Source organism: Meleagris gallopavo, chromosome 1, assembly GCF_000146605.3.
Source record: "Meleagris gallopavo isolate NT-WF06-2002-E0010 breed Aviagen turkey brand Nicholas breeding stock chromosome 1, Turkey_5.1, whole genome shotgun sequence".
NCBI lineage: Eukaryota > Metazoa > Chordata > Aves > Galliformes > Phasianidae > Meleagris > Meleagris gallopavo.
Window position 1 is genome coordinate 70,050,168 of NC_015011.2, and position 16,119 is coordinate 70,066,286.

General features: G+C 37.7%; 1 protein-coding gene across 2 annotated transcripts in view; it reads right to left on the bottom strand.

Annotated features, from left to right (window-relative positions):
* FAR2 (fatty acyl-CoA reductase 2) overlaps positions 1-16,119 on the bottom strand; it is a 114,397-nt gene that overhangs the window by 77,681 nt on the left and 20,597 nt on the right. For both annotated transcript variants that reach the window (XM_003202566.4, XM_010716344.3), the window contains one exon: positions 11,565-11,799. In XM_003202566.4, the coding sequence (XP_003202614.1) occupies positions 11,565-11,753 (189 nt within the window). In that variant the 5' untranslated portion in view covers positions 11,754-11,799. The remainder of the gene's footprint in view (positions 1-11,564; positions 11,800-16,119) is intronic.

A 16,119-nucleotide genomic window follows, 5' to 3' on the forward strand; every position in this document is an offset into this window, starting at 1 on the left:
TAAAAAACAATAACAAGAAATAAATAATCATCCTAAACTATGCTCTGACACTGCCCTTTTAAGATAAGATGGCAACAAAAGGAGACAACTAGTAGAGTAGGCAAGAGAGTTGTGAAGAAGAGACATGAAAATACAGACTAAATGTATTTATACATAAATAATATCAAGGATTTGGTTTTTAAACTAGCAATGTCAATGTTTATGTTATTATTTTTTACTTATTAAGTATGTCAGCAGTGCCCAGAATTCCCATTCAGAACTCAGCAAACTAGTTTCTTAATCCAGAGATTATCACAAAGCTTAATGTGTGAGGAGATCATTTCCGAATTTTCACTCTTATAAATCATACCTTGAAGTAATGAGCCATACATTTGGCAAAACTCACCCAATTTAGTCTGTATTAACACAGAGGAAGATTCTGTTAATACTTCAGAAGCACTTCCTTAGAAACCACTATCACTTTGCTTCCTGCAGTTTCTCAGTACATTTTATCGGGTTAGGTGCAATAATCTCAAAGGACATTAAAAAGCATTAGAGATCACATAGTTACATATCAGGAGAAGTACAGACACATTCTGTGACAGGCAGGCAGGGACAGAGAAGCATGACATCCTGCCACATTGACCAAAAGTGTTAGATGATGTGTGGTGCTAGGTGCCATGAAATAGGAAAACATCAAGTACCTCTGGGAAGCAATTGTTTTAAAAGTGGAAGCCTACAGTAACTACTCAAATATTTCTGCTGCTAGGATCAAAAATCAGTTTGATAATTTTTGACAGAGTGAATAAGGCATGCCTAGACTTAAACAAATAAAGAAACAAATAAAAAAAATCACAAGAACACACACTGACCTACTTTCCCCATACCATCTCCAGATTGAACACGAGTCTGGTCACAAATGACAGGGTCTGGACATTCATCTCCACAATCCAGAATGTGAGAGTCAATCACTCATGTTCACAGAGTTAACAAGATTCCCCTCCACACAATCAAAACAGCTTACTCTGAAGTTTTGCCTGCAGTCAAGCTACCACTGATAAAAGAGCTGCTTTGCTGCAGCAGTTTCTTTTTCAAGGAACAAAATTAGTTTACAACAGGCTAATGCTGCTAATATCCTTCCTTACCTCTTTTCATCTCCTGCAACAGAAAACAAAAAGCATAACTCAATCACCAGATAATTAGCAATAGATTATTTTCCCACTTCGGTTCCGTGGCATAATTCAGAAAACTCAAATTTGATTTGCGTTTGCAACAATGCAAGTCAGAAATTCACATTTTTTAAGTATTCACTCTAACATATTTGGTATTTCTAATAGGTCTGTTAAATGAAATAGAAACAGTGGACTGCATTTACTTAGGTAGTTGCAGTGAAAGGTGACATTCCGCCAAGATTTAAGCTCCCTGATCTTTGAGGGGATCAACTCTGAGGTCAGTCTTTTGGTACTTAACCCAGCAGTCAGTAGAGATGGTCTTAAGAGAAATTCCTAGCAGTCACAGGATTCTGTTGTACAAGGTACTCTTCAACTGTCTTCACACTTCCATTCACAATGGCAGGGAATGAGAGAAGCGTGGTGCACGTACCTGTGAGGTGGCTCTGCATGAGCCTGCCACTTTGCTTAGCAGGAGGCCAAATACTCCAAACTGCACATTTTAGGATGTATCACTGCACTGAGTGAGAGCTCTCCCTAAACATCACTTCAGGGTCTTGAGGCTCAGAATATTCACCCCATCTCCCCAGTATTTTAATAACATGGTTTGCAGAAGGTATTATCCAGTCAGCATCAGGGGGCTTTGACTGGAAAGCCAAATGAGGAAATATTAAAGACCCCAATATATCTAGGGTTCTCTTTTGTACTGCAATATTTTATTCACAAAAAACTTTATTTCTTTTCATGGTCTTCTGACATAAGAATGACTTCATCATTCAGTTACAGTCAGATGGCAGATAATAAAAAGCAGGTAGGAAATGCCTGGTTTAAATTTAGGTAAACAAAAATCTTTCTTTAAAAAAAAAATTGGAAGAAGCAGTTGGGAAAATAATATAATAAAATTGACATGAAAAATGAAACACAATAATCTGTTGTATTTTGTTGAAATAGAAAATTCTGTTTCTTGAGTTGATGATTGATAGCTCCATTACTGACCCACTTAGAAAAAGGTAGGCCTCCATTCCTAACCATGGTTTGGAGGCGAAGATGTTCCCAGTAGGTATCCTTATTTAGCCCTACTTCAATGCAAAGTGTCCAAGACCACATGTGACCTTTACTAATTGAGCAGCTGTCGGGGTGCAGGATAGCTCTGAAGTGAAACGGTCCAAAGAGGGATTGTACCAACTCACACATGTTGATAGCCATGTAACATGCTCCAGCAAAACAGCAAACATTTTAAAACTATGTTATACAGCTTTATATAACATAAGGCTGAAGGCCTTATCGGTGAATGGGTCACTTGGCAAAATTCTGAACACAAAACATGCAGTGCAGTTGCCTGAAAGTTCAATTTTGCTGCATGCCTGGACAAAACCCAAACGTGGGAGAAATATGAGGATTACAAAAGATGCCTGACAGGACTTCTCTAACAATGACGCTCCATAGCCTTGATGCCAGTGCAAGTTGCTGGGAAGTAGCTCTTATTTCTGCTACTGATGCAAACTCTCAAGTCTGTTCAAGCGGAGCTTCTCTCTTCAGTGTTGTTTGTGCTTTTCCTGCCCTCTTGAAAATGCCACACTGAATTCTTCACTTTCCTCTGTGCTTTCTTCTCCCATTGATGCACACTTGGACTTTCTCAACTTTAACTGCTTAGGGTATGCACACAGAAGTGGTAGTGATGCTGAAAGCTTTCTGTTGGCAAGGAGTGACAACCAAAAATGGATGAATTTCTGGATAGAGAACCTAGCACAGGAGTCAATTTTATAGATTACAGATTCTAAATCTTCCATTTTACTCCCCTGAAAGATATCTAATATTAGGATACAATTTCTATCTTCACCACCTTGCTCCCTTTCAAAAAAGTTATACTTAAGGAAAATTAATTTTGTAGGACTTCTCATCCCAGGCTCTCATATATGTGCAAAGAAAGAAGAGATTTATAAATATTTACAAATGTCGTGGGATGAGTTCAGACATAACTGTATGGATAAAAGAAGGGATGATGGTATGAATAGAAGTGTTGCATCTTGTTTTTCATTCCTTTCATTCCTTCTGAACCAACTGCCTATGCTGCTAATGCTCCAAGGCTTTTAGGCTAAAGTAAGACAGTATTGGTTTCCCAAATAAAGGAGAATGATTAAATTCATTTGCAATCCTGCAACAAGCAATTCTTACTGTTTAAATCAGTCTCAACTGATTCTGGCAGTAGAATGACTTATGAACTTTATTAGAAACATTAGAAAGAAACAAAATATGCAAAAGAAAAAGAAAACCTAATGTAATGTAATATTGACATGCCATTGATAATGGAAAAGACAACTGTAATTTACTTACGTAGACCCATCTTCTCTCCAACCTTTTCTCTGAAACCCACTTTTTGTAAGAAATTTAACCAAGTTAAATAAAAACATTAAGGGAAACTGATTTCAGGAGCTACATCTTGGCTGCAGACAAGAAAGCATGTAGGAATAAATGCAAATTCAAGCAATGCTATGAAGATCCTCTGAAACTGTAACTCAACTGAAATATTAGTTTGCTAACTCTTTGATGAGATAAATGATTAAGAAAGGTTGAGAAAGTCATGACTCTTTAGCCTGGCAAAGATGAAGTTTGGGGGATCATACCAATGTGCATTAATACCTGATGTGGGGATTGAAGAAGGTGGTGCCAGACCACCTGGAGAGTAAAGGGAATGGAATAGTTTAGAACTTGTGCTGCAAAATAAAATATTAGTTCTACATAACTTAAGAACTCCAGAGGAGAGAAAAGAACAGGTAGTTCTCATATACAATCCCTATTGTTCAGCAACCCAATTAAGACTGAACGTTAAAAAAAAACACTCTCTGTTTAGTTTAATAGGTATTCATCAACAACTTTTTTTCCTTTTCAATAAATGACCATAAACAAACAAACAAACAAACAAAAAAGTAACATCTCAGTGAAAGGCAAAGCCCTTTTTTTTAATGTAAGTTCAGGAAAACTTGAAAAAAAATTTCTTGAAGGTTCTTGAAAACTCCTTTCCCACGCTCCTATAACCTCAATGAAGATTAGTGTATTTGGCAAACATTTGGATAAGCATGAAAACTTTATCTGAACTTCCCGAGATGTGAGAAATTATGAATTCAACAGGGCTATATGACAAGTGCAAGGGTTTCGGTTTTAAAGCAGACAATCCTCTTTATAATACAAATGTTATGGTATTGATTCGCTCCTAACAGCTCTCTGATTCCAAACTACTTATTCTATTGCCCTAAACTATTCTCCTTTATGACCAGGCTTTTCAATCAGAGATTTTTAGGAGGAAGACCTGTGTTTGCACACCTATAGGTTTTTAATGTCAACATCAGGCATAAATAAATAAATAAATAAAATCTATGTATAACAGATAGATAACAGAAAATAATGATGGTTCCTCTCCTTCCTCATCCCTATCCAACATTCTTTTCTCTTTCTCCATTACTTCTTTCCTCCTCTAGGTCCTCAATCACACTCTTTCAGATCCTCTGCCATTTCACCAATGTTAATTGCCCACTCTTCACAATTTTTTTCTGATGCTTGCCATATTTTTTTCCCAACCATTATCTTATGATAGCCTTTGCAGAGCTGCTCTGTTATCTTTTTACCCTTTTTATTGTTTCTTCAGCATCTCTTCTTAAGTTTTCATACTATTCTAGCCTTTCCTCCGTCCTTCTATCTTCTGCACCTGTACTGCTTTTCTTAAAAGATCTCCACTGCTGTCATCATTATGTCATAAACTACCCCTTTACTCTTTTGCTTATGACTCATCTGTCTCTGTCTCTTTCTCCCTGTCTCTTTCTCTCTTTCCCTTCTGTTTTGAAACTCTTGGGAGCCTTGATGTTCATTGTAATTTCTCATAATCAAAATGTCAAGTCCTTTTTTTAGCAGTAACATCAACTAATTATTTAACTACCTCCTTTCTCTGTCTCTGAACATCTAATTTGCATCACAATTCTGTTATTTTCTCTCCAGCTTCATTAAAAAAAAAAGAGCTCATGTTCTGAGAATAGTGCATGGATAGTTCATCAGATTTTTTTTCCATGTTTGCTTTTGTACGTACTTAGAAACTTAGCAATGTAGTCTATGGTCCTGAAAAATGAGTATGAACACAAAAACATGTTTTCAAATATATAACTTGACCAGTGTTTTCAAGGTGATTATTGAGCTGAGGTATTCAAGACTTCTAAATTAATTATTCTAATGGGAATTATTTTGTAAAAGGGCATTGAAAAGAGTTGTACTCACTAATACACACTGGAAGTTTCTATCAAATGAACTCATTATATACAGAAAATTACAATTATTATTATTTATAATACTATTATTAGTTACATGCAGGTGTGGTTCTAAATCTTTAGCTTTGAATACATCTCTGATCAACTTACACAGTGTGTGGAGAAATCATAAATTATTTAGCAGCATCCATGTATACAAAGAAGTAGAAAACTATACTGTGATTATGCAAATGTGAAACAAGCCTATTTTCTCTAGGAATTGCATCAGTCACGCATACATTCTTTCTTCCTCAGATGATCAAAGCTTGAATTTTGATGCAATGGAGGACACAGTTTCAAGCAGTATCTGTCTTTCCCTTTTTTCATGGTTTCTCCTATGACACCTGAGTATGTAATAAAAGTAATTAAAAAAAAAAAAAATCCACCTAGCTGCTTTTCCAGCAATTCTACAGAATACAGTCTGTGCTGACAGCTATACAAGTGCAAGAGAGGGAGAAGCTGCTGCAGGAAGCCAAATTCTATAGATGTTAAGTGACAATAAGATGAGTCTTTTTGCTTTGCAGCTTCTCAGTTACCCCACTGGTAGGCATGATTTTGCAACACAGACCAGATGAAATAGCAGGCAGATAGGGCTGCCAAATCTCCCAGCTTAGCTGAAAGCTGCTGGATGAGATTCCACACCCTGACTCATAGTATGTGTTGGATATGCATCAGGTAAGACACAAGAGTGCAGTTTAGCTCCCAGAAAAGGCAATGTTATTACACCTGGCTTGTTCCAGATGCCTATGTTCACAAAGAGACTGGAACTAAGGAGCAGCAACACAAGGCCGCAAAGATCCAACAGGAAGTGACACTGAAGTCATAAGAGGGAGACTAACTTGTGAGCTGGTGTGGTGTTGTTTTTTTGTTCAATGTAAAAGGTATCTTGCTGTCAGCACTGTCTTGACCTTTTCTTGTGCTGCACAAAGCAGGCTATTAGCAGATTAAAATACAAGGAAGAACCTTACCATCCTTCAATCATAAAAACAAAATGTAAAAGATAAATAAATGTGTGGGAGATGGAGAGGCCGACTTGCTGATAATATGGTGTCGGGAAAGAGAAATGGATAGAATAAACAGGGATGTTTTGTAGCTAGGCGTAAGATAAGCTCTCTGCTGTTTATGAAGACTTGTTACGGAACTTGCTTGCTTTCTAGCCAATGGATTGTTAGTGGAAATGTACTGAATATGTATGTTAGAATATAAAATGCTTGCTTAGAAGAATAAAGAGAGATGCAATAAAGAAGTCTTCCTTGTATGAGAACCCTGTGTCGTATTGCTAACTCATGACATAAATGAAATGGAACAAGGCAGCAGGTAGCTTTATCTTAATAAAGAGGTATAGAATGGTTCAAGACCCTTGCCTGTATTTATGTCAGTTATGTTAGCACTGTTAAGATTTAACTCCTCTCTACTACATGTTTAGCTCTTCTCTACCACTATCCTTGAGATAAGTAAGAAATTTCTGTTAAAGTGACAGATTTATTCCCCTCTGGTACACAAATACCAGAACTATGCCTGGTACTCCACTGACAGAATTAAGTAATAGAAAAGACAGCATCTACATCTCTGTTGCACATTTCCACACCTCTTACTGAGTGAGTAGAATCCTGTTCCATCAACAAAAAACCTTATTATTCTCTTCCAGGTACTGGTGCATGCACCATTACAGTGGCCATGGCAGATTTAGCTGCTCCCTCCAGAGGAGAATTACTGTACTGGTGTGACATGGAGAACCTCAAATGCTTATGGTGATGATCAAGATGAGTGGACTAGAAGCTGGACGTGAGCCAGCAGTGTGCACTTGCAGCCTGGAAGGCCAACTGTGTTCTGGGCTGCATTAAAAAAGGGGTGGCCAGCAGGGAGAGGGAAGTGATTGTCCCCCTCTATTCAGCCCATGTGAGGCCCCATCTGCAGTACTGCATCCAGGCCTGGGGCCCCAGTACAGGAAGGACATGGAGCTCTTGGAGTGGGTCTAGAGGAGGGTCTCTAAGATGATCAGAGGACTGGAGCACCTCTCCTATGAGGAAAGGTTGAGGAAACTGGTCTTGTTTAGATTGGAAAAGAGAAGGCTCCAGGGAGACCTCATTGTGGCCTTCCAGTACTTGAAGGGAGTGTATAAACAGGGGGGTGGATGGCTGTTTACAAGGGTGGATAGTGATAGGATAAGGGACAATTGTTTTAAACTGAGACAGGGGAAGTTTAGGTTAGGTATTAGGTGGAAGTTTTTCACTCAGAGGGTGGTAACACACAAACAGCCCAGGGAGGCTGCGGATGCCCCATCCCTAGAAGTGTTCAAAGCCAGGCTGGATGTGGCTCTGGGCAGCCTGGTCGGGTTGGTGACCCTGCACATAGCAGGAAGGCTGAAACTAGATGATCTTTGTGGTCCTTTTCAACCCAGGCCATTCTATGATTCTATGACGATTCTATGATGAGCCAGAGAGTGGAGAAAGGGATACTTGAGGGAGATGGGGGAAGAAAGATCTGGCATGAATTTAATAAAATGTAGTTAGACAGTATTAAAAAGCAGCAGTATTTTACAGTATTTCTGGACACATCCTGCTCACTCTTTTCAATAGCCTCACAGCTTCTCCATCTTCTCTTTGAACTATAAGATATTAGCAAGTCTTTTCTACTTTGGCCAGTTAGCAGTACTGGATAAGTAGACCTGAAAGACAGATTGGCAGGAGCAAACAGCATTGGTTCACTGAATGCACACATGGAGCAAGTTCAGCTCTCCCTGGGACACTGTGAAAGCTACAAGCAAGTCAGCTTTAGCCCAGTAATTGCTGCCATGGAATGTCAGACACCCCCTTCAAGCACCCCTGCTTATCTGAACATGAAGAGGGATCAGGAACAACACCAGAACATTGCTCCACCTCTGATAAATATACACCTCCCACCAATTAATGAATATAACAGCTGTCAAGCTTTGCCTTGTGATCCTCATCCGTGGACACATCCAAGGGTGAGGCCGATAACAAAATGTTGTTTTTTGTATGTGTGTACAAGCTGTGCTCTGCGTCATACAGACATGGCATTTCTTGAAGCACAGAGTAGTGCACAGCCCAGTAATTGCTCCCATGGAATGTCAGGCACCCCCTCCAAGCACCCCTGCTTATCTGAACATGAAGAGGGATCAGGAACAACATCAGAACACAATATCCACTGCTCTCACCTCATGTACCCAGCATATCATGACATCATAGAAGACTGCCAGCTTGGTCAAGCATAATTCCCCCTTTTTGAATAAGGAAAATAAGGAAGGGAAAGTATTTTATTCTAAATTTGCCTGTGTATACTCACATATATACATTCTTAATAAGAAAATATGCAAATGCAAAAATGCAAATATTGCATGCATACTTGGGATCAGCCTTTCTTATAGTTTGAGTTTACACGTAGCCTGGAGGTTCCCCAAACTGGAGAATGCCAACAAAACCTGTAAATGGCGAGTACGATGTCAAGATTGTTTGATTATTCATTTTAAAACTGCTCTCCACTAATTATTACCATTAAAGTAACATTTTTCAGTACCTGAGCCTATTTGTTTTCTTAGCCTTCTATTTTGACAAGTGACATGCTTGTGTACATACATACATTTCTGCACATTTTCTCTAAGAAACACTGTTCTCCTTCCTATCCCATGGGCAAAGGAAAATTATTCTGGAGGCTATCCCACAATACTCTACCCTTATCACTGCTCTTTGGTGCTCTGTATAGCAAAGCTGACCAATTCAGAACAAGGGTTTCAAATTTTGCTATGTGAGAGGCATCTGTTTGAAGTACGCACCCATAAAATGAATCAAAGTCTGCTAAAAGAAGCTGTTGTTTCTGTTGTTGTAGCTTACACTACAACATTCACATACCATTCTGCTTAGCTGTGGTCTGTTCATGCATTAATTATGTATAACAGTCTTACTACCATGCAGTGTGCCTTTATATCTATAACAGACAATAGAGTTATAGCAATAAAAGTAAAAAGGTACTCTTTTAGAAACTATTCAGGGCTTAAACTCTTGAATAATCACATGATTTTGGTGCAAGGCCTTGTGTAGTAAGATTTATCTGCAAAAGACATAATAACTAGGTATGCAGAGGAAAAGTAAAACCTCAACATTTTGGTTCTCTGGGTCTTTCTTCAATAGGAGATAGATGCTTTCTCACAAATCCCAGTTGTTATCTTATTGTTTAATTTTTAAAAGAACAGCATCAAAGTATGTCCTCTTTCTTAGAGGACCTGGATGAATTGTGCTCATACTCCTAGAGTTTTTTCTTTTAAAGACCGTGGAAACCCAGCTTAGACACTTGCCTCCTCCTTCTACTCATTCGAAAATCAATGAAACAATCAGGCAAAGTTTCAAAAGAGGCTGTCAAGTCCTGTTTTCTGTTGATATGACTAAAAATACTGATATGCAATAGGAAAAAAAGGGTACGTCTCTTACAGCTGTTACAATAAAAGAGCTACTGAAGAACTTCACCTAAAGCTACCAACATGAAGATGTGCTGACAAACTGAAAAAATAAGACTGTATTTATAAAGAATACGCAAACTCAGCTTCTAGAAATCCTGAAAAATAGCTTGGTTCCTCATTTTCTTACTGGTTAAAAACAAACAAACAAACAAAAACAAAACAAAAACAAAACAAAACAAACCATCAAAATGAAAAAAAAATTACACAACCATGTCAAATTTGGGATTTTGTTCTTTAATGATGAGAACTCACACTATTCCTATTGTCAGTGACAAAAGTTGTATAAGCAGCTGAAAAATATTCATTGAAAAGGACAGGTAATGAGAAACTGTGTTTGACAGACTTGCAAAAAGCAACCAGTATGATGGTTTCCTTTAAGAGCACTCATGAATGCTAAAGTCTGCTGTCTGCTGAAAAAACATACACAAAAATTAAACTCTGTTGTTGAGTATATTTAAGGTTTTTCTAGCTGACTGTTTGGATGCCTCAAAACAATGAAAAGAAAAAAATAAAAGTCGTCTCTCAGCTTTACTTGTCTCTTAGTATCGATACACCTGATCTAACTCCACTAGAAGTAGGAATACTTTTCCGGTAAAGTCCTGCTGAGTGTTTCTGACCAGTGCTCTAAAGATATGTTGGCCTGTCTTGGATTATCTCCAACCAATTTCTTGCCTACTAAAGCTAGGTCTGTTCCATCTTCTCATTTCACATGGTCTGTGTACAAATTCTCACCAGCAGGAAGCATTAGCTAATATTCTGGCATTTATCACTATTTATCACTATCATTATCACAGCTGGAGGAGTCTGAACAAGTTCAAGACCTTCCCACTGGCATAAGATGCAGAAGAGCTAGAGTAAGATACTAGGTCTACCAGTATCTCCTTAACAAATCTTTACATTTGATGCAACAAAAGGCTTTAACATCCTTTTAACAGGAGAGATGTGGCTCTTCTCATTGGGGTGGCAAGCTAAAAGATCAGTTGAAACATGATGCACCGGTGGAAGTCATATATGTCTATTCTTCATCTCACAGGGCTGACTTAGCCCATGCATTCTACTGCATGTGAATTTGGAAAACATTTTTTTCAAATGTGACAGTATTTTACCATTTTCTAAGTGAGATGAAACTGTAGCTGACATCAGAAGATGACAGATGTCCTATACAGAACTGCAGCAAAGCACAGCACAGCACATGTTGTCCTTAGGCCTTGTCTTATGAAATAAGTTTAACTAATAAGTACAAGGAATAGGGTTTGATGTATTCACACTTAGTTTTATGTTTGAATTCTAGATTTTGAATGTTAAGCTTTGATAGTGGGGAACTAAGAATTCATGAAAACAAAATGCTGCTTTTCTTAACGAGACATTCGCTAATGTAGCATGTTTTGAAAAACATCATTCTCAACAGACAGCAATGCAAAAAAAGGAAGAAAAAGAATTACATCACTACAGTGTAAAATCAACTATCAAACTGATACAGATGTAGGTTCATTTGTGCACGTTTATGTTTTTTTCTTTTTTTCAGACACAACAAAAATATACACAGGTTATAGTAGAAGATGGTATTTGTTCCTCAGTAGAATGCACACCTGCTTTACTCAACTTAAATGAATTTCAGTCTAAATTATTGAATAAAATGTAGAAGCTTACCTTGCATTTCAACATGTTGGCCACTCTCTCTTGCATTGACTGTCCAGCTTTTGGTCTTACCAGTATATAAACTGCTTTTACATCAGGGCTGGAGCGCAGAAGCTTTTCCACCAGCACTTTGCCCATGAAACCTGTAGCTCCTGTGATAAGTACAGTCTTTCCATTGTAATAAGCTGAGACTGAAGACATGGTGCTTCCTACTTCTGTTCTTCCTTTAGCTTCCTGCAGGAGGTACCTGAGAAGATACAGAAACAAGGCTTTAAGGCTTTTCAGATTAGACCGATCAGTCATTAAGGAACTACACTGCAAGAACTTTTTCCACTCTATCAGCTACAGCAGCTCATCTTAGATCAGTCAAAGGTAATTTTAAAATCAATTTTCTTTTTCAAGATGTTGTCATGAACAGAATATACACACACAAACAACTAATCTGGGAAGTTTACAGATCTTAAGTTCAGCCTTTATATTATACTACAGCTGCACTCAGAGCTCACAAATTAGAACATGGCTTGTTCTGGTCACGACTTCTCGCAGAAGATGCTTAACTACAACGCTAAAGAGCACTTACACGCTATGAAATGGAAGCCAAATATATGCACTTGTCCTTTCAGGACAAAGCAGAAACAGACCTCCTTACAAATAATGTGAGCTCAAATGCTGTTTTTCCACTGCTACTCCACTGTGCCAAGCAGTTTCATTTCTTGCCAGCCATCACTTTCCAACATCCTCAGTTTTTTTTCAATGGTCTTGGCTTGGAATATATCCATGGTAAAAACTTTTTCTTGGAATATACAGCACAATTACTTGCTCTGCAAGACTGCAAGAACCATGTGTCGGTCACCACTTGTTTTGTTGGATGTGAAGGCCAAAATTAATCCCATGTAACTCTAAGGAGCATGGATGTCATTTGCTTTCTTGATAATCCACAAAGAATTGAAGTTGCTTGAAATTACCTCTGGAGATCCTTCGCCCTTTCCACTGACTATACAAAGGAGCTGGCATGACTAGACTCCCACATGAAGTGTCCCAGTTAAGTATTTTATTTAGATACAATATTTTCAGGCCGGCATGTCCCCAGACATTCTGAACGCTATAAAATGACGAATGAGGCTAAAATTAGTCTTGCTAGAGAAACCCTCTCTCTGTCAGGCTAATGGGTGGAACCACCCCACACATCTTTGAAGTGCTGCAGAATTGACAGCATGCTCAAGACGCTTCGATTACAAGGGAAAGGTTCACATAAAATACAAATAAATTGAAAAAATATAAAAAAATTCCTTTGAAACAAAGCTACTAAACCTACAAATTTTGAAACAAAAAGAGCTCAAGTGCTCAAAAGCCATGAAAATATCCAGTTCTCCCTCAAATCCTTTCAAATACACAGAAACAGAATTTATCATCTGCTGCATTTTTGCTTTCTGCTAAGATTCCTTGTATCATCAACTCTTCTGCATTTCTGACAGAAAGGAAACCACATAAAGACAGTAAAACAGATAACTTACAGAATAGAATCATTAAGTCATAGAATTGTTTGGGTTGGAGGAGACCTTCAAGAGAATCTAGTTCCAACCCCCCTGCTATAGGCAATGGTACCTCCCACCAGACCAGGTTGTCCAAAGCCCCTTCCAACCTGCACTTGAACAGAACTGTCCGTAGAACAACCCCTGTAAGATGTACATTGTTCAGTGTAACAGCTCAGGAAGATGCTTAACTGGACTGTGATCTCAAAGGCATTATCACTCCTGACAGTGAAAAATGACTCAGAAGCTTTGGTACTTACTGTCATTATCTACATCTCCACCTGATGCACTGATGTACCTACCCAGATCTGACCACCCTGCCAGTATTCACAGTAACTGTAATGCTACATGGAAACACTAAATGCATATTTCTAATGGACTACAATCCAGGCACATCAACGAGGGCTACAATCTGCAAGATACATGTGAGAAAGATCTCAGTGCTATCAGGAACTGCAGTACCTATCAACAAATGAAACACCCAAATTTATTTTGAAAGAAATCTATAACAAATCATCAAGTGTATCATATAATTTGAGAAAGTAGGTCAAGCAGAAAAACATCTGAAGGACACTATTTTAAAAATTAATATCTGTGGGTATTCTGGCTCCGTGAATTCAGGTATTAGCCTACTTTCAGATATGACCTACATCACAGCTTAAATGAATCTAGCAGGCTTGTCCAGGCCTATTATAAACCTGCTCTTATCTAAGACCTGGCCACATGGGAATTTGGACAAACAGGTTAAACTATTAGATACTTAATTAATTTATAATAAAATGTCACATCTCATTCTGGTTGGGGAAAACTGAGTAATGCTGGAAGACAAATTTGCAGAACCTAGAAGTGTGTGAAAGACTGTGTGTTAGTTCAACTGGATGAAGATGAAAATGACAAAATGCTTAAGAGTACGGTAGGTGCCTGGCAAAGCAGACATATTAATGGCAGAAGTCCTCAGTCACTAAAAGCCATAAGAAATCTTCTGAATATAAGGAAACAAAAAGAAGCATTTAGACCATTCCCAGTGAGTGGATTCTTACTTTGAACTGACTTTCAGAAGATTACATCCTACTTAGCTTCACCTAATATTCTGCTAGACAAAAATGGTACATTTATAAAGTGCTCTGCATGGCAGATTTGAAGATTACCACAATATTTAGCAGTAGTTACTTTTTTCCACTCTTCAGTAGTTTAGAACATTTCCAAATTGTATTACAATTATGTCACTGCTTTGCATTATGATTGCAGGCTCCTGCTAAAATAGTTGTTTAGAGTTCTGAATATGAAAATAAACTTATTTTGTTGTTTCATTTGTGTTCTCTGAGATAACCAAGTGGGGTTCTATTTGTTTTGGCCAGACACTAGGTGCCTTCTAGAAGAATAATAGAAGAAAAAATAATAACACTGCCTCTAAAATGCCCCTAAAATCACATCTGCAGCCAGATTTCCTTAAGTATTTCTTGCAGTCCTCATGTAATTTAAGACCATCTCTTCAAAAATGCAGGAAAAAATCTTCAAAATCATTTTGAAGTGGTGGCAAAGGAAGTACCAAACATCATCAAAATGAATTCCTAAAGCAATCTGCTCTTTCTCTTCGTTATTGCCTAATCCTCCAGGGTTAGAAGAAAAAGTAAGAATTCATACACTTTCTATTTCTATAATAAAACAGTTGAAGTCAAGCAGCACATATTTAGCACAGCCAGTTTCACTGTGGGATTAGGTTGCTCTAGGCCTCATCCATAGCAAAAAGACATGAGAAATGTCATGGTATTTGCTTATCATGGGATCAGATTTATGTATCCTCCACTTCTTTTTCCGTATCTTCAGCTAAATTTAGAAAAAATACAATAATCTTGCACACAGTTGATTCCATGTTAAATATCTTCAAAAAGCATTGTACATATGTTTAACTGATTGAATCAAATTGATGTTTTGTGATCATGACAAATAAAAGGAAAAATGCTGCAAACCACTGTTTTCAGACAGATCCCTGAATCTCCACATTCCTAACAAATTTTAAAAGGTTATTAATAGTTCCCAAATTCAAGAGCAGACCCCGGGTTATATCCAGGATATTCCATTGCAGAAACTGCTATAATGCTTTCCTTTCAACTAAGGGAATATTGTCTAATTTTATATTTTCTGATTTTTAAAAATGTATTTTAAAAAGTGATTTCATAATGGAATTTATTCTTTTCTACTTTAATGGATATCATCTGGTCTTTATGAAGAAAATGGAGAAGTAACAAAAATCACAAGAAACTTGAGGATTTTTAGTGTTAAAAGACGTGATTCAAGTAATGCCTGCTGAACATTTAGATATCAATTTTGAAGTACAAAGAACCGTATACATTCCTTTTTGATGTTTTTTTTTTTTTTAATCAATCAAATAAAGAAAAACTATGTTTTCTGTAGAAGATCATACTTCATTTCTGGGGAAAAAAATAATAATTCAAAACCAAGTATTATCAATGCCCCACCCAATTGAGCAGAAAAGAATTAAACATCTGCTAATAGAAAACTGTCAGAAGACTGAACGATGGTCAGGAGTTCCAGCTGAGCCCTATGGAGCTGAAGGAAGAGGAAGACTATTTCAGAGCCAGGAAATTCCTATTTCTTCCAAAACTGGCTGGAGATGAGAAAGCCATTGAAAAAAAGAAAAGCCCACACACAGACTTCCTAAAGTCCAATTCAAATGTTTAATTACAGACAACTCTAACAGTTTAGGTGCTAATCTGAGCAGGAAAGTAATCACTGGTATCATGTGAATTACTGAACATAGCATCTTTAAAGCAGTCCATGTCTCACTGCTTCTGACTCATCTCCAATTGTATTCTGAAAAAAAGCCACCTTTTGGACATCCAGTCAGGGATAATGCTGAGCATCTCTACTGACACAAGTACAAAAGCTGCTTTAAGAGTAAAGCTCTGATACAGATGCCTGTGACAGTCTTCTCTAGATCAGACATAAAGGATAATCTACAGCACTGCATTACAAACAAAGCCATGGTCTTGTGCCAGGGGCATATGCCAAAG